The sequence below is a fragment of the Bacillus rossius genome, chromosome 16, assembly GCF_032445375.1.
Source record: "Bacillus rossius redtenbacheri isolate Brsri chromosome 16, Brsri_v3, whole genome shotgun sequence".
Lineage (NCBI taxonomy): Eukaryota > Metazoa > Arthropoda > Insecta > Phasmatodea > Bacillidae > Bacillus > Bacillus rossius.
Window position 1 is genome coordinate 45830163 of NC_086343.1, and position 18862 is coordinate 45849024.

General features: G+C 43.1%; 1 protein-coding gene across 1 annotated transcript in view; it reads right to left on the bottom strand.

Annotated features, from left to right (window-relative positions):
• Positions 1-7494: 7494 nt before the first annotated feature.
• The window catches only part of LOC134540130 (uncharacterized), a 150345-nt gene continuing 138977 nt past the window's right edge, over positions 7495-18862 (bottom strand). The window contains exon 2 of the mRNA XM_063382656.1: positions 7495-9202. Coding sequence (XP_063238726.1) covers positions 7967-9193 — 1227 coding nt within the window. The 5' untranslated portion in view covers positions 9194-9202 and the 3' untranslated portion in view covers positions 7495-7966. The remainder of the gene's footprint in view (positions 9203-18862) is intronic.

Here is an 18862-nt window from a genome sequence, read left to right on the forward strand (position 1 = left end):
ACTCCAGTCGAGACTCCCCCTCAGGCACAAACAAGATTTCGGGAATAGAGCTAGTCCCCAGTGTAGAGGTCAGAGAAAACCCCAGGCTGGGTTGTAATCCCTAGGCTTCCGAGTACCACCCAGTGGGAGTACCCACGCAGTTTTGGCGCACGAGCCAATCCAACGAGACCGCCCCACTTGAAGCCGAACCAGCTGGGAATAGAGCCTTCCAGAGAGACATTACCTCGAACGCGATCCCGGAACCCACAGAGAGGGACCCGACCTATGGCACCAACCATTCATCACATGAAATTGAGTGAGGCGGTGTGACACTGCACAAACTGGAGCGGCTGATGAATATACTGTTTCCCAGGAACCCGTCACCCGGGCTCAGGGAAGGTCACCTCATAGTAAGGACGATTCGAACGTCCCACTCTAGGTCAAGGGGCCTATCATCACACCATCCCCAAATGTTGACAACCCTAACTTACCAGCCTCAGATATGACACTGATAGTAGAATTTCCCGAGGACACGATGGAGGAAACAGACTCTATTGTATGCCCTCGCCGAACCCGCCACTCACCCGAACTACCCGGTGATTCAGATGGCCCATTGGGGGTTATCATGGTTCCCATTGATGAGGATGGAGTTGGAGGTGGGGCCCAACCCACTCGTGGCGACCCTGAGCAGGGCGAACCCGAAATCCACATGACGCCCCTGCCGTTCCACCTGACAACGTAGGGCCCTGGCCCATCTTCAGTAATTACTGTGGCCAGGTGCTTTTACTCAGCAGACGATCCTCACTCAACCCCAAGCCCCTTGATCAGTGATACCCAAGTGCCCGAGTGCTTCGTTATGCAGTGTGTGTGACCAAGGTGACAACAGGCAAAATGGACTTGGAGGAGGGGGGGCCATTTGGCGTCGCCTCAAGTGCTTCTTCCAGTTGCCTAGACCAATGTTGCACATTGCCACCTCTTTACCCCCGGGGCAACACCAGTGCGGGTTGCGGAAGAATGTAGATAGGGGTGGGGGGAATGAACAAAAGGACCAGGGACGCGGGGACATGCGGAGAGAGTGGCGAGAATGTGGATGCGAAGGGAGGATCTGGTGCGCTGCAGGGACATTTCGCGTGGAGTGTCGGAGGAGTCGTCGTGGCGATCTTACAGCTGTCGCAGGAGTCGAGTGTCAAATGTTGTTGCTGGCAGCAGAGACGCCATGCGCGCAGGAGGCTCGTGCCAGTGGACGGACGCCTTGGCCGACGCGGGACGCAAACATGGCGAAGAAGCTTCTCATGTTTGTCATGTTGCTCGATAACACGAACCTGCTATACTCTCCGAGACAGTTCCTGAGCGGGAGGGTGCTCATCGAGCTGGAGAGCGACACACCTGCGCTCGGCTGGATCCCTCAGGCCACGAGGCTCGAACCCCCTCTATCACCTTCCTGAGCAGCCAGGACTTTAACCACGCCAAATGGGATCAGCCCCGGCGGAATCAACTTAAGTATAAAATTTAGAAACTTTTGCAGAGTAAAGTCAAGTCATATTCTGAATACTGGGATTAGAGGATCATTTTCTTTTACAGTTACAAAATCGACTGATGCATACTGGGTTCCTACCGGGTACTAATGCATTCTTTGAAATATTCTTGTATTGCGAAGATAGATTAAAACATCTTATGCAAGGTCATTAGATACCTAATGACCTTGCATCTTATGGATATACGCCATTGCCAGTTTACACTGCATGTCAAAGAGAAAAAAATAAATTATATTTTTAAAAACAGAAAGAAAACATGCTTCTTATGTTGTATGAACTAAAAATTATAAAATAATCCTTAAATTCAAGTAATTTATTCAACAGCGACAGAATTAACTACAGCTCTGTCTAACATAATATTTTAAGAAGCTTAAAATAATAAAGTAATAAACAAAACAATCAATTTTACTGAATGAAAAACATTGGGTGCTCTCTTCTTTCATTTTCATAGTGACTCTGTCCTAAAGAATAGCAATTAGTGGTAGAAAATTTAAAACATCTGATATCAAGCTTGCGATGCTCTCTTCTTTCATTTTCTTAATGACTCTATCCTAACGAATAAACATTAGTGATGGAAAATTTAAGAGAGCTGATATTATGCACCCCACTTTTTTCATTAAAAATTGTTTTATTTATTACTTTATTTTGAGTTTATTAAGAAAATATATCAAACAGAGTTGTAGTTCATTCTGTCATGGTTGAAAAAATTTCTTAAATTTAAAAATTATTTTATACTGTTCTGTTTACACAACATAGATAAAATGTATTTTTTTTAAACATATATTTTCCTTACATTTAAGTTCATATTGAATTGATATTTTTTTTTTTTTATAAAAATATCTCGAAATGCACCACAAGATCAACTTCAAAGTGCCGAAAATTTGGGGGGTCCGATGGTGCCCGAAGGCCTCGGAAGCACGTCAAAATCAACGTACAAAAGTTTTCCCGGCTTTAAAAGAGTCGGGGGCAAATTACCTCCCTCTCCCCTGAGTGGGGAGGAGTTTCAGGTCTCCAAATGGCTCGGAAACACTACAAATCGAAAGAGAATCGATTTTTGAAATTTTCCCCTGAGGGCAGTCGACTTCGGGCAAATTGCCCATCATGCCCTGGCCTGGTTTTTACCCATAGCTCGAAAGTAGTGATTTTTTGCCCCTATGACCCTCCCCCCTCTCTTTACAGATTATAGTCATGAAATTATTGTATTGTCATCGGGATTAAATATACTTGTAAAGTTTCAAATCGATAAGTTAATTAGAACTAGGTCAAAATCGACTTTCAAGATTTGATTACATAGTTGGGTACAAGTGAAGCTAACAAAAGCATGTTGAAAAATTGAATACACAAACACACAGGAAACTAGCAAATGAGCTGTAAAATTTTTTCTTATTACTTCCATGGAATTCTCTGTGCTCTCTATGAATTAAACATTTGAAATAAGCTGTTTTGGCTTTTTTGATATTTGCCTTTGTAGTCATCTTTTTTTGTATGTTTTTGATGTTTCTCTATGACATACATTGTAAACCCTTCATGGAGTATGCCCATAACCATATTATAACTCAATTTTCCCCAGCGCAAAAACATTCAAATAACGCATATATTACGAGTTTTAATGTTTTATTAGGCCAGTATAAGTAATGTAAATCAGCTTGTGGACTACCTTCGAACATTGCCCCCTTCGATTAGCACTGGTATCAGGGAGTCTACTGTGGTTCATTTTCACTGGATAGGCTGTTTGACACTGTAGCTTGTTTAACATGTGCGATAGATTGTATGACACTATATTTTAGCTAAAAAAATAAGGGGTTTGCTACATCCCCATGATAACATTTAAGTGTGTAAAGCCATTTTTTCTTCGGTTAAGTGTTACGCCTAATTGGTTAGACCCCCAAATCATTGGATGAAGTGTATTTTTGCAGTGTAGAAACAGTTTCAAATGATTTTTTTTTACGAAAGTGATTTCTTTTAACGACGAAGATTCTAATACATACCTACTTGCTATTATCAGACGTGGTCAAGCACCATTTCTGCAATGTTTTGGGCTGAATAAAATGGCGATGTTGAGGTTAAAAAGTGACTTAAACCACATCACAGCACGCCCTCTCCTGACAATCCTAACTCCATGCTAAATATACACAATATTACAAGGGACATTTAATAATTAAAGAGAAATTGATGTAGAAATTAAACAGTTTGCATGAGGATTTTGTACTTTCATGACTTAAGGTTTGACGTCGAATCAAGTGTCTCCCCTGCTCATAAAGACCGTTATGCTGCGCCAACCCCCGATCCACCCCTGCCCCGTGCAGTGTAGTAAGTGATAGTGTGTAATTGTGAATTAAAAACGTTACTGGGAAACAAGAACGTATCTATAAGAAATATGTATATGTGTAATGTTTTTCACGTAATATTTTATAGTGTTAATAATTATATGTTTTTTTTTCAGAAATATGTCAGATATTTAAATAACTTTGTTCACCGGGCGACGAAGCCGAGGCCAACATCCGGAATCTCTCTGAGCGCTACGCGTGTCGTGGAGTGTTGGGGAAGGATGGGCGTAGAGGGGTGACGCGCGGCAGAGGAGGCAGTTGGCATCTGGCGACCAGACGAGGCAGACGTGCGCGGAGGCCAGGGACGGAGAGCTGCAACTGGCGAGATCAAATGCGAGAAGTGGGGAGTCTAGGACTACAGTCGACACACCGCGAAACGTAATTGTAAATATTTCTAATTATAAATAAGGGTTTTTGTGACTAGACATTGCACATCGCAGTGGATGTGTCATTACCGTAGCGGAGAGGACTTCATATCTCAGTCGCCGACATTTTAACATAATTTCTTCACCGTCATCATCGCGAAGGGGACAGAGTTAGTTTTTTCGCACGAACGTACCACGAGACCACGGGGGCAGCCCGCACTTGGCGCCTGCCCACCGAAACACGCGCAGCCGAGCTTCACTCCACGGAGGGACGGGTGTTGTGCTTCAGGTAGCCCCAAGTACAGGGACTGTGTAAGGGACTAATTAAATAGCTGTATCCAAACTGGCAAACTTTTATTGTAGTGCGGATAGTAGTATTTTCGCCCCGCCACAAAGCCTGAACCCCGACCCTAGTGCAGAACCCGAACCAGTGTCACAGGGGGGTGATATCCATGACTACGACAGGTTTGCATCACTAGGATGAGCTGAAAACAGCTGACGGATAAAAAATGTTTTGTTTATAACCTCAATAATGCATTAACGATGGCGTGTCCGCTTGGAGTTTCCACATTAATTGTGTACAAAATTCAGTGATTCTTTTTTTTTTTCTGAAGGTGAAAACCATCTAAAGTCTTTTCTCGAATGATTTCACAGTATAGTGAAAGTTATATGAACCACCGAAATTTTTATAAGTGGGTAGAACAGTTCAAAAACGGTCGAACCTCAGGACGAGCAACGTCCTGGCCGGCCAGATGAAGTGTCAACTCCTTCACTTGAAACCTGCATTTACATTATTCGCGAAAAACGATATTTTACAGTTGAACATATAGAATTCCAGCATGATTGCAGTATGTGTTGGCACAGTTCATAACATTATCAGTAACAACTGAAGTACAGTAAAACACTACAGTAAAGCAAGGTGGGGAAGAGTTAGTGCAAGAACACAAGGAAACAAGACTCAAAGTGTGTTCATATTTGAAAGAATACTATGAAAGGGAAGGTGACTCTTTTCCAAAACAATATTTTAATGTGTGATGAAACTTAGGTTCATCATTTTGAACCAAGATTCCAAAAGACAAAGCATGGAACGGAAAAACACCAGCCCGCCTGTCCAAAATAAATTCAGAACACAATCATTATCAAAAAAATTCATGTTGACTGCTTTTGGGGTGCCCAGGGTGCTGTTGTTTGTGATTATTTGGAAGATCAGCGTACAATAAACAGTGTCTGCTACTCAGAAATGCTGGCAAAAATAAGTAAAGCTAGCAATGAGAGGAAAACATCGCAGATCTAAAAGAAAATGCATGATATTGTTACACGACAATGCTCGCCCTCACACCACCAAGCTGACCCAAGAAACCATTGAAAAAAATGGGTTGGTGGATACTACCTTCATCCTCCCTACAGTCCAGATTTGGCTCCCACTGATTTACATTTGTTCGGTCCACTCAAGGAAGCATTACATGAAAAACGTTCCGTAGCAAAAAGGAGGTCAAGGAATTTGATGGAAAGTGGCTCAAACAACATAAAATAACTAGTTCATCATTGGGACAAATTAATTGACATTGTTGGGGATTATTTTGAGAAGTAAGTACCTAGTTAAAGTCTCATTTTGTAAAAATACCTACACAGTTTTTTCTACATCAATTTGTCTCTTTCAATTATTGAATGGCCCTCATACATCTGTGTGTGCCTATGTCCTGTGCGATTGAACCACTGGTTATATGACTCACTTTAGAAGACTTAGAGCCACTGTCAATCATTCAGCCAATGGTTGTGCGAATACTATGTGAACCAGAGAAAGAATGAAATTACATATCTAACATAAGCAGCATCCAATGAACAATTTATCATTACTCGCGTATGATTAGGAAAGTTGTTCTAGCCTGGTGTTCAAACAGAACCAAGCAATATGGTCTCTAATGTCTTAAAATGTGGCTTGGCCAGTGCTTCATAACATTCCAGCATGGCTGTATTCAAGTCACCATGCACAGCCAAACTTTATTAATGCAATAATATGGGGATAATATTTTTGGCATTCATTAAGTCCCTGGAAATTCTAATGAACTTATTGTTCTATGTAAAATCAAATGCCCAATTTTATGTTGTTAGGACAATCGGAGACGGCTTACAAAAAAGCTAAACTTAAACTGTATTAACAATTGAAATCTCCCATACATTTATGATTTACCTGGGATGCGATCCTACAACCCATCGCACCAAGTCGAGCAGGTCAGCCGGCGCGACGGCAGGGCTTCAGATCACACACACCCTGTCCATGCCATCAGGAGGCGAATCCTCGCGGGTCGAACAAGAGCATTCTGCATGTGGGAAATGTGACTTCAATGTTATCGAAACATTTAAAACTAGGTTATTATTTTTATGAACCATAATTTTTACTAAAAGAAATGCATGAAATGTGAAAGGCATCTTATAGTCAAGAAAATTGTTTTATCTCTTTAAAATTTGCGACTGCCCAGGCACATAACCAGCTGACATTGATTAATGTTTGATCTAACTCCTCTCTTACACAACAACATAATTCCTCCCCCCTTTTCCTTCTTTAATTTGAGGCGTGTGGCTTTTGATGTGACAACGTATAATAAATCGATGAACGCTGGCTGCACGCACAAAATTGTCCCACTACGGATGTCCTACTACGGATGTCCCACTACGGATGTCCCACTACCGATGTCCCACTACATGCGTGGCATCTCTATGGTATGTTGCGGATGGTACAGAGAACTCGGCCGGCATGTGGCGGCGTACTGGTTCGAGGTTATTGTTGTGCACCGCGCTACGGGAGTATATTCGCAAGGAAATGGCTTTCTTACAAGTCCGTATTATTTTAATTACTAGTGTAAATCAGTATATTTAAACAGTGTTGTATAAGTATTGTTTTAGCTGTGTAACTAAATATTTATTACTGGTATGATACTTTTCACTCTTTAGTTTGATATTGGTAATTATTTGTCATGAGTTATTATTTGATCAACTAAATCACACACCGTATAATAGTTATGAGCCCACGAGCGTGTAAATATTTCGAGTCCAACAGAGAATATGCTAGTTAAAAGAAATTCAAACAAACATCGTGCGTGGAATATTATTAATTTAGACTATCTAAAACAATTATTCTCAAAATGGACTCGTGGTCTTGTGGTTAGCGTGGATGACTTACAATCCGAAGGTTATCGGTTAGAATCTCGGCAGCTGCGAACTTTTTTTTGTACTTGTAAAAATAAATACGTCGCACGCAACATTTCAAAAGTAATAAATATATTGGAATTAATGAATGCAAATAAAAGTAAATTTATTAATTCAATTGTACATTTCATTTAACTCCTTTGTATCCATACAAAATAGTGATACTTCAATCAAATACATTCATATTTATTCATAAAAGTATGCAGAGGTAGATTTTATCATACAAAAGATAGAAAAATTAAAACAAATTTCTTCCTCAAAGAATATAATGTTTTTAATGACTAAATGGTTTGGTTGCAAAAACTTATTAAGTACGGCTCAGTCTCAGGCCGAATATGATATTTCCTTTTCTTCTGGATCAATAATTTCATCAATATTTTGTTATGACGTTGTCACGTTAAACTATCATCCGTAAACCGACTTTACAGACAACCAATTTTTTTTTATTGATACATGATGTTAGGGGCTATGAAATTGTTTAAATGTTTTATGTTTAATTTGATTGTCTTATTGTTATATTTTAATGTCTTAAACAAGAAAAAATTAACTTCATTTAAATCCAGTTTCTGGATGCAAAATCGGATATGATCTTCCTGGCTCGACTAGTGAACACTGGCGACACCTTGTGCTCTGACTTCAAGTCGTCGAGGGACATTGAGTCCGTGCTGAATGCATCTTCCGGCGCGGTGGTGATGGGGATCAGCATGAACGCGACATGCCAGAACACCACGTAAGCTGAAGCTTCGAGTTCTTTCAGGAACGCTTCAAACGAGAACGGCGTTGAGTCGCACCCTAAGATCTGCAGGCAGTCCACAAAGCTGGCGTGGTACAGCTTGACGAGATGGTCGTACTGCCCGGACAGCACTTCGAGCTTGGCGCTGGAATAAAGGAAGAACAGCAGATCTCTGGCCGGGGAGTCGTAGCCAGTCACCTGGAAATCAACCAACTTCAAGCTTGTTGGTTTTTCTCTGGAAGAGCCGGGCTCGTATCGGAACATTATATTGTTCGTCCATAAGTCAAGATGTGTTATGGTGGCAAAAGGTTCTCTTGGTTGTTTGGAATTTGTTTGATTGTACATTTTCATCCCCTTCGACAAAGCGATGTCGATCCGACTCTTCATGGCCTCATACTCAGGAAGAGTCTGCAGCGGTTTCACTGCATCCATGTCCGGGGGCCCGATGGCGACGGGTGTAGCAGCTCGGAGCACAGTTTCTTTGAACTCTTCTGGTCTCTTGATCTTGATGGCAACCGCCGTGGCGTGAAAGCGCGCCAACCTGTCCACCACAAGCTCGCAGTGGGCCAGATCCAGCCCTGTCAAGCGATCACCGCACTCGAACCCTTGCACTTTCAAGTTCTCCTGCACAATGATCGACGTCTCGTCGACAGGTGCAGAGGCGCCTTTGGAGGAAGTCCTGGCTGCGTAGCACAAAGGGAATACGTCGAGGAACTTGTCCTTCGGGACATGACACTCTCGCTGTATCCTCTCAAAGACGGGGCTGACCAGGAGGTAGAGGTCCATCTCCTTCCTCACAGTCACGTCGCAGTTGAACAACTCCTGCAGGACAGCAGACTTGGGGAGCATTTTGGCCACCAGGTGGAGTGTCCTTGGACCGGGCGCGAGAGTCACGTCGACGGAGAGCATGGTGCTGCCGTAGTTGTCTCCCGGCTTGGTGAGGTACCTCACTGCCACGTCCTCTACACGGCTGCCCTCTTTGTCCAGCACAGGCGCCAGCAGTTCCTGCAGCTGCTGCTTGGTCAGACCAGCGTCGTCTGTCGCCATCGTCACCTTCTGAAACAAGGCACGGTTTAGTTTAGTACAGGTGTTGTTATTGCAAATTCACCTTCCAAGACGTGCATGTACAGGCGTGTGCAGGGGTGCATGGTATTCCCATCCCTTAATGGGTAATTTCAAGCAGTATTTTCAGTTTTTGGTTTTGACTGTGGTAATTTACTCTTTTTGTATGTAAATTTGATAACAGAAAGTTCCATGTAGGTTTTGTGTTTTCTTTATTTATTTTCATACACTAGCCACACACATTCACAGCTCTTGTCCACCATTATGCCTACTGCCTTCTCTCTACAGTCCTGCCAACCTGGCCCTCCTTACAGTCTCTCTGCACAGTCACTTACCCTACACTTATACACTACACTCCATCTTCTCTTAAAACTTTAACAACACAGTACAACACTAATACCAGTAACTCCAATGCAGAACTCACACCTTACCATGTAAAATACCCTACTTATAAATCAAGCCTATCTGGAGCCTTGACCATCCTGCCAGAATGCCTGACTACACCCCTTTGTGGTAGCTCGTTGGAGAATCTTGGGAAGGTGGAGCAGGTGTGCTACCAGTACCCCATCCTCGGAAGGACGAAGCAGGCGTACTGCTATCCCTACTACTTGACCTCCTTTCTCTAGTGGGCGAGCTGCTACCATTTCTATCACTGCTCCCTATTCTCTAATACACTACTATGAGGAGGAGATGTTTTATCCCAGTACCACAAGTCCCCGCAAAGTCTAGTGTGGGAGGGCCAACCGGGCCTCTAGCTGACGGAGACCCAGGATGACGCTCCTCGGTCAATTGTGACTTCCGCAGTTGGTCTACATGAACCACTCTCCGGCGCTGTTCTCTATCCTGCAACACTAGGTATTCATGGGACTTAAGATTTTCACCACCCGATCTGGAAACCATTTTTGTCCCTTTGCTTTTACACCTTGTACCCAGACCTTTCCCCCTGACACATAGAGTGGTACTGGATATCGAGATCCCTGTCCACGCTGTTGCATTTTCGTCTCCTTTGCCGCCGTTTTCCTGTGTGGTTTTAACATCGTAAGCCGTGTGCGAGGTTTATGTTTGAACTTTTTTTCTACAGGACTGCTTGGTTACGGAACATGGAGTATTCCGATATGCAAATAGAAAATTTTGCAATCTGTATTGCATGTCAACTATTTGACTGCATTTTTTGTTGTCGATGACCTGTTTTTTTAAGTGTTGTTTAAGGGTTTGCACCGCCCTTTCGGCTAACCCGTTAGATTGTGGGTGGTAGGGTGGACTTTTCATTTCCAGAATGCCATTTGCTCGACAGAAGGTACTAAATTCTCCCGAATTAAACGGTGGCCCATTGTCAGACACTAGAGTCAATGGTATTCCAAAAATGGCGAAGCAAGATCGTAGCCTTTCAATGACACAACCTGCAGTTGTTTTCTGCATTACCCAAGCTTCAATCCATTTGGAAAACTGATCACACAAAATCAGCATTGTTACTCCTTCATGTTCCAGAAAATCCACGTGGATCCTCTCCCATACCTCAGAAGTGTCAGGCCACGTCACTGTTGGAATATCATTCCTCACATTCATCACACTCTGACAAGCTTCACATCTCTCCACTGTTTGTTTTATGTCATCGTCTAAAGAGGGCCACCATACCATAGAACGAGCCAGCATTTTCATCCGTACGATACCTGGGTGTTCGGCATGTAGGAGTTTCATAACTTCGTGTTGAAGCCCAAATGGGATAACAACTCGATCACCCCAGGTTAAACATCCCTCTTGACAGGCTAACTCCAGCCTCCTACGAAAAAAGGGCTTCATGTTTATGTCAACAACGCTATTAGGCCAACCTGATCTTGTTGCATTTAATACTCTGGACAGTATTGGGTCAACTTTTGTGGCTTCTGCCACTGCCTGCGCATCAACCGGACTAGTCAAGGTTACACTGAACGAATACACCCCTTCCTCTGCTGCATTCAACACTGGCAAACAGGACAGGCCATACGCATTTGCCATCAGAGACCCCCTTCTATACTCTATCACATAGTTATATGATGCTAGTATGACCGCCCATCGCTGTAATCTAGTATTGGCTAATGTAGGGATCCCCTGCTCATGACCCAAAAGCCTTCGTAAAGGTTGGTGGTCTGTGAGCAACGTAAATTTCTGTCCATACAAATATATGTGAAATCGTTTTACGGCAAATATATTGGCCAATGCCTCTCTATCTATTTGGGAGTAGTTTTGCTCTGCCTTGGATAAGGTGCTGGAAGCAAAGACTACTGGTTTTTCTTTTCCATTTACCCGGTGACTCAAGGTGGCTCCTACTCCGTAAGGTGAGGCATCACAAGCCACTAGTATCGGTAAGGTCGGATCAAAGTGCGTTAGCAATGTTGCAGATGTTAGAGCTTGTTTGGACCACTCAAATGCTGTTTGACACTCCTCAGTCCAATTCCATACCCTGTTTGATTGTGTCAGCTCGTAGAGGGGTTTCAGCTTACTTGACAACATTGGGATGAATTTGTGGTGGAATTGTTATCAATCCTAGAAATGATCTTAGCTGCTCTACATTTTTAGGCACCGCTACCCTTTCCACCACCTCAACCTTCTGAGGGGTTGGATGCACACCATCTTTGTCAAATCTATGCCCTAAATATTCTACTGATTCCTTAAAGAACTGGCACTTTGACATATTGACCTTAATGTTAAAGCTACTGGTACACTCTAACACTTGTTCTACCTTATGTTTACAATCTTCATATGACTTACCTATAATCAAGACATCATCAATATAACACATCACCCCCTCCAACCCTTGTAACACCCATCACAGACTGGAAGTTTGCAGGTGCACTTGCAACACCATATGGCAGACGAGTCCATTGAAAGAGACCCAGGTGTGTGTTTATTGTGTGGTATTTCCTAGATTCCTGCCCAACTTCTAGTTGCTGATAGGCATTACTGAGGTCCAGCACAGTAAATATTTTTCCTCCAGCCAACTTTGCAAAAACATCATCTAGCCTTGGCAGTGGATATGAATCTACATTTAAAACTTTGTTTAATGACACCTTGCAATCAACACACAGCCTAAAAGCCCCAGATTTCTTTCTCACCATTACAATTCGACTCGCCCACTCACTGTGTTTCACTGGCACAATTTTTCCTAACTTCTGCAGGTCCCTCAGTTGGTCTTCCACTTGTTGTTTCAATGCATAAGGTACTGAGTAGGCTTTGTGAAATACAGGTGTTACATCCTTCTTTAGTACTAGGCGCGCCTGAAACTGTTGTATAGCACTCGTCGACTTCTCTTCAAATATTACAGGAAACTTTTCTTGTACTTCTTGTTCCCAGGACTTCGTTGTCAGCCCTACAGTTCCTCCCTTATGATCTTATCTGCACCCATACACAACTGTTTTCTCCAGTGGGATAATATTTTATCTAGCCAGTCTCTACCTAAAAGTGGGGCTGTCTTTCGGCGCGATGCTGTCACTACAAGAGGCAAACTGTGCTGTTGTCCATTTTCGCCTACCACATTTACTTGGATTTTGCCTACTACTTTCAAACAATCTCCAGTGACCACTTTAAGTGTCAAGTCACAGTGCTGCAACTTGACTGTGGGAAACATAGCCTTATCTGTTGCTACTGACACAACCGGGACAACTACTGTGAGCGGATTTTTCACAGCATTCATCTGCGCCCCTTTACCACACACCAGTCTGTGCAGGTGTTTTATTACCACTGATCCCACTGATTCGTCACCGGAGCTGTCTGTTTCGATCACTTTATGAACTTGTTTACTCCGACATACACGGGCTATGTGTCCTTTTTTTCCACACTGGAAACAACTCCAATTTAATGCTGGGCACCGCTCATGTGCGTGTTCCCGACCACAACCTGAGCACCACGATTTTTCTGTCGATTTTACCTGCCTCGTTGCCTTGCCATGGCCTGAGACATGGACGTTCGGTTCATAGATGCCTCGTGCGTTGTTTTCGTCTGGACATCTCGTTGATAACTTGTTTACTGCATCTGCTGGTTGTAGTAGTTTCGTTTGTGAAGTAGCTAACTCCATGTTGAGTGCAATAGTACATGCCTTCTCGAAGTTGAGGTTCGGCTCAGTGAACAGTTTCCTTTGTGTCATGTCACAACTTAACCCACAAACAAGGCGATCACACAGCGCATCGTCCAGAAACATTCCAAAATCACATGGCTTTGCACACTTCTTAAGTTCCATGATGTATTGCGACACCGATTCCATTGCCTGCTGGTCACGTTTGTGGAACTTATAGCGTTCAGCAATAATCATCCGCGCCGGCGAAACATGGCAAGTCAGCACTTCCACTAATTCAACGAACGACTTTGATGTCGGAGCTGCCGGTAGCAGCACAATTTTCAAAATTTCGTACGTTTTTGCACCTACGAAGGTGATGAACAACGGCACTTTGTCAGGGTCTTTTGTGTTGTTAACAAGAAAGAATTGTTCTAGTCGTTCTATGTATGACCCGAAACCTTCATTATCAGGATCAAAATCCCTGATGTGTCCTATCAACCCCATCGTTTCTGCTCGTTTTTTGTTGACATTTATATAACGTTTGTTTTTATCCTCGTCGCCAATTTTGTGTTTTCCTTACTTATTTTCATACACTAGCCACACACAATCACAGCTCTTGTCCGCCATTATGCCTATTGCCTACTCTCTACAGTCCTGACAAACCTGGCCCTCCTTACAGTCTCTCTGCACAGTCACTGTAGCAAGGTTCTAAACATGCTAAATGCTATTATTTTTGTAGCAGCAAACCACGGTCTGATTACCATTTTTGTTTTGCTGCGTGGATCTATAGGTTTCACCAGTCTATTAGAAATGAACAAAAACAAGGTGTGATTCCATCTGAAATATAATTACTCCATACTTAGGAAACTTATAATAGATACAAGAAAATATTAACGTGCAATATTAATTACCTTCTTAAACAGCTCTCAGGTATATTAAAAAAAAAATTATTGGCCGGCCGTACATGGAATTATCAAAAGTTTCATTTACTAAAAATACATAAAACAATAAAAAATATACAAATATGTTTAAACTATCCCAGTATATATACTTAAAGTCCAGAGATTATGTTTGTATTATTAACTTTGTTTGATGGCGTAATTTAAAGAAAGTTCAAAAAAGGGCCAAAAGATACAGAAGCACCGGAGGGCGCGGCTTCGTTTCCCGGAGATCACGCGGGTACATGATGCCAGGGTGCTTGTGTCCTGTTGTGGAAGGGAGATGAAAATGCCAATTTGGCGTCCGGCTCTCGGACCCTGTCTGGAACAGTCCGAATCAAAACTGATCAGAACTTGTACACAGACAGTATACGGGGCAGAAAATGCCCGGAAAAGTTAAGGGGAGGTTGAGGAAAGTCGCGGATCGTCACTCACCAGAGAGGGGAGTTGACTTATATTTACCGATGCGTCGCCCGCCAGGAACAGGATCCCGCGAATACGCGGCTGGGCGCGGTCGTTTTCTTCATTTCAAAAAAAGTAATTTAAAAAAAATAACTATTACACTTTGTACTACGCAGACGGACTAAACTACTTGAAAAAGATTATAGGGATAGCATCCCTTATTTAGGCGACTACATAGTCGGTTGCGGCCGGATGGAAGTCTTGCAGTGTCTCGACGACTCGCCGATAATCGCAAAATGGTCCGTCTGCAGTCGCGACGCGAAGTGTCCTGCGGAGAACCGCATCTCGTAATTAAAAGTAAATCTTGAATCAAAAGTGGAGGGGGTGACTGGGAGTACGGACCGAAAGGTTCCGAAGTTCCCCGAGTGGGCATCATAAAAAAACTCTGACTGATGTCTCGAAGTTGGTAGCACTGGCCGACTTTAGCGCTACCTGTTGAGGGGTGTCTGAAGTAAAAAAAGAATCGACTCGCACAAGGTGTCTGCTTAAACCAAGGGTTAAAGGGGCAGTCAGGTGCTACACTCTGGCGGCCTACAGGGTAAGTTGGCTGGGCGGTTAGCGAGTTCGACGCTAGGTATTGTGTGCGGTCCATCTTGGCACACACATTATTTTATGCAAGGCGTCCTTGGAGACTGTCACTGTCTGCTGGGGTTTCTGACCGGTCATTGGCCTTAGACAAATTCTTAGAAATGAAAGAGGGGGGGGGGGGGGGAGGAAACGCAAGGACGCTGGGAACAAGCATCCATGATGTGCTTTTCGAGGAGAGAACCTAATACCTATTCGTGACAGTAAAGGCTATGGTCAGCTCGCCTCTGAGAAATGGTAACAGCTCGTCCAGCGCTGTTGTATGCAGTTTTAGTCATGAAGTGAAGTAACATTACAGGCCTGGGATGTGCCTGTAAGCGAGGAAATTTCAAACTGACTGTCAGCAAAGTATTAGATCTGCAAAATATCAGATACGTCTCCGGGAAAGGTGCTTCAGACTACTGGCACAATGTTTAACTTAGGGGAGTACACTAGTCTAACAAAGTTTAAATCACCCTTTAGTAACCAAATTATAGAGCAAATAAAATTTCCAAACATAATTTAAAATTATAGTAAATTTAAAAAAAAATGTGTCGAAATACCAAATTTCCGGCACTAAACATTTCGTCTCTAAACAATCCCAGTAAAAATAACATAAAGTAAATTAAATTTTAAGATATTAATTTTTTTTAACATAAATATTTGAGTGGGAATCATGTTATATTTTTAAGCTCGAATATAAGTAACTTTAATTTTAATTCCTTACAAGCTTTATTAATCTAACTTTCATCCTAGACGTCACCCAGACGTTCCAGCTGTCCCGACCGCACCGCGGCGCATCCTAATACGTGCCTCACACAAGGTTACAGACACCCCGTGCCCCCTTTTCCCTCGCCAGACGACCCGAGCCGCCGCGCGGAGGACGACCGGCCTTATCTTGCCACGCGTGCGTGATAGCACGCAGCCATCTACTCCCCCCTCTTCACCCCGTCCTTCACCTGAGAGGACATTACCCTTTTCGCCGGCAGGAATGCAAACTATTATAAGTACGCGACCCACTGATTATGCAGAGTCAGGGTGCAACCAAATAGTTTAAGTGTTAATTTAAGTTTAAGTTAAGAGTGTTTTGTGCATTGCATGTCAACCTAGAGTAAGAGTTATAGGTTCTAAGAGTTTTTAAAATAAGTTAAACATGATCACTCCGGAGTATCTCCTTAAGGACGAGATAATTTATGAGCTCACACTCCGGGGACAACCTACCTCAGGAGATGTCCAAGAGCTCAGGAAACGACTCAGAGCCGTTTACCAGAAACAAGTACAGCCAATTGCCTGGAATGTACATTTGGACCCACTAGAGGAGTTCAATATTGTCTGTGGTAAATTCCAAGACATAAGCGCTTATGCTAATGATGTGCACAACGAAACAAACAAAACCAAACATATTAAAAACCATCACACAACTTAACCACGTTGCCACTAGATTCCACAACCTGTCCATTTTATCAGGAGGTAAATTGAATGGTGTCTACACCAAAGAAATTGACAAATGCCGACAACAGATACCTGACCTCACACATAAGTTGAGTGCAAAACTCATCACCATACAGGACCCACTCTTCGAGAGTATTACTGACGTAATTACCATACCCCAGGAACAGATGCCTGGTACAAGTACACAGCCTGAAGAAACACCGACAGAAATACCGGGACTATAGACCAAGGTCACTCTGGTGTCTCCATTACCAGTATCGCCCCCGCCTCCGCCTTCATCGCCGCCACCAATTTCCTTTACATGAATCCCGTTTCCTGCAATCACTATTATTGGCCACCCATCCACCCATATGTGGTTTCCCTCCGCCTCTATCGCGAGGCCGGTAACCCAGCCAGTCACCAAGGTCACCTACACTGGACCTATTCCCGAAGTCATTGCGCACCCCTCTCACCCCACCCAACCAATGTACCTTCCACCAAACATGGCGGGAATGTTTAACCCAGACCTCCAGTGCCAGTCAGCATTTTCATCCTACCAGACCACCCCAGAACTCCACACTCCCTCTGCGGCCATTGGCACGCAAATCTCACCCCTACCTCAGGTAAGTGCATCTAGCACCGCGACTTCACTTGCACAGTCCACCACCATGACAGCTATTCCCCAACCAGACCCACAAATTCCCCAAGTCAGCCCTTCAACCTCGTACCTCCCTCTGGCACCTGCAGCACCCCTCCCTCCACACAACCCTAATCCTGCACCAAATCACCCCCCACCACCACCTGGCAAAGGTCAAACAACCCACTTCTACCGTAAAATCACCCATCCAGCAGAAAGGCTACTCACCAATCTCCCGGAAACCAATGGATTGGATCCTAAAAAACTGATTGAGTTTTTGCGACAGTTACTGAAACTACACCAAAAATGCAACCTACCAGACAAAGAATTGTTTGAGATAGTTTTTCCCCTTACCCACCCACCTCTCAGCGAACGAACCTCATTGGCAATAGAAAATAACCTAACTTTCGATCAGTACCAGGCTGACATAATCGATTTTTTTATTCCAGCGTGCATGCTCACAAACCTGCGACTTGATTGGTACAACAGACTTCAACAGAAAGACGAGCCATTAAGTAAATACATTGCTGACATTAAGGAAGCCACTCGAGTCCTTCGATTAGGCCTCAGAGTGCGAAATCGTTTCCAATATCCTAGATGGAATTAGCCCTGCAGAGCGATTGCGAGCAGTTTTTCAGAGCAGACCACATACATTTGCGGAGCTGGACCGTTTGTGTATACATGCCACTAATGTAGAATTCGCCGACTACCAAAGGAATCGTTACCCGAGTTACCTTGATCGACACCCCATTCTGTCAGTATCATAACCTCAACCGAGAAAAGAGAACATGAATACAATTCACAAAACAAAACAAAATGATTACAGTCACCATCAGAGTGGATATAATCATAACCAGCAACAGATGCCATTTTGTAAATTTTGTAAAAGAACCGGGCATGTGATTGAACAATGCCGCACTAAGTATCTACAGACAGAAAAATTATTACAACAACAATCACAACAACAACCAAAAAAACGAGTAACGAGGTGGCCAGAAAGCAATCCTTCTGTGCCACCCATACAAAAATCATATCCAGATAATTCATGCAATACAGTCACTACTCCACATGCACCGAGTAGATACAATAACAGATTTAATTACCACCCAAAGAGTAATCACGACATACAACAACAAAAATACACAAAAAATTCAAATTGGTCACAAAAGTCAAACAAGTCTCGTAGAAGGAAAAAACGCAATAAGTACACAAATACAAATAAGGTAAACAATTCTACCGACCCTAGGACACATTGCGAAAATTGCATAAATCCCAAAAATTCAGGCAAGAGGACGTCATAATATCTTTGCATGTATACCAACAGTGTTACCTTATGCGAGCACTTTAATTGGTAAACACGAAATTCCAGGACTCATTGATACAGGCTCAGTCCGAAGTTTTATTTCAGCAAATCTTTTTCATGTTTTACAAAAGGAGAAATTGGTTCAGGAAATTAAACCAGTAAAAATAAAATGTTTCACCGCATCAGAACAACCACTAAGGGTTAACCAAGTAGTCTTCATTAAAGTTAAAATTGATTTATTTACCTGGATGTTTCCATTTTTAGTTTCACAGGATTTAGCTACTGATCT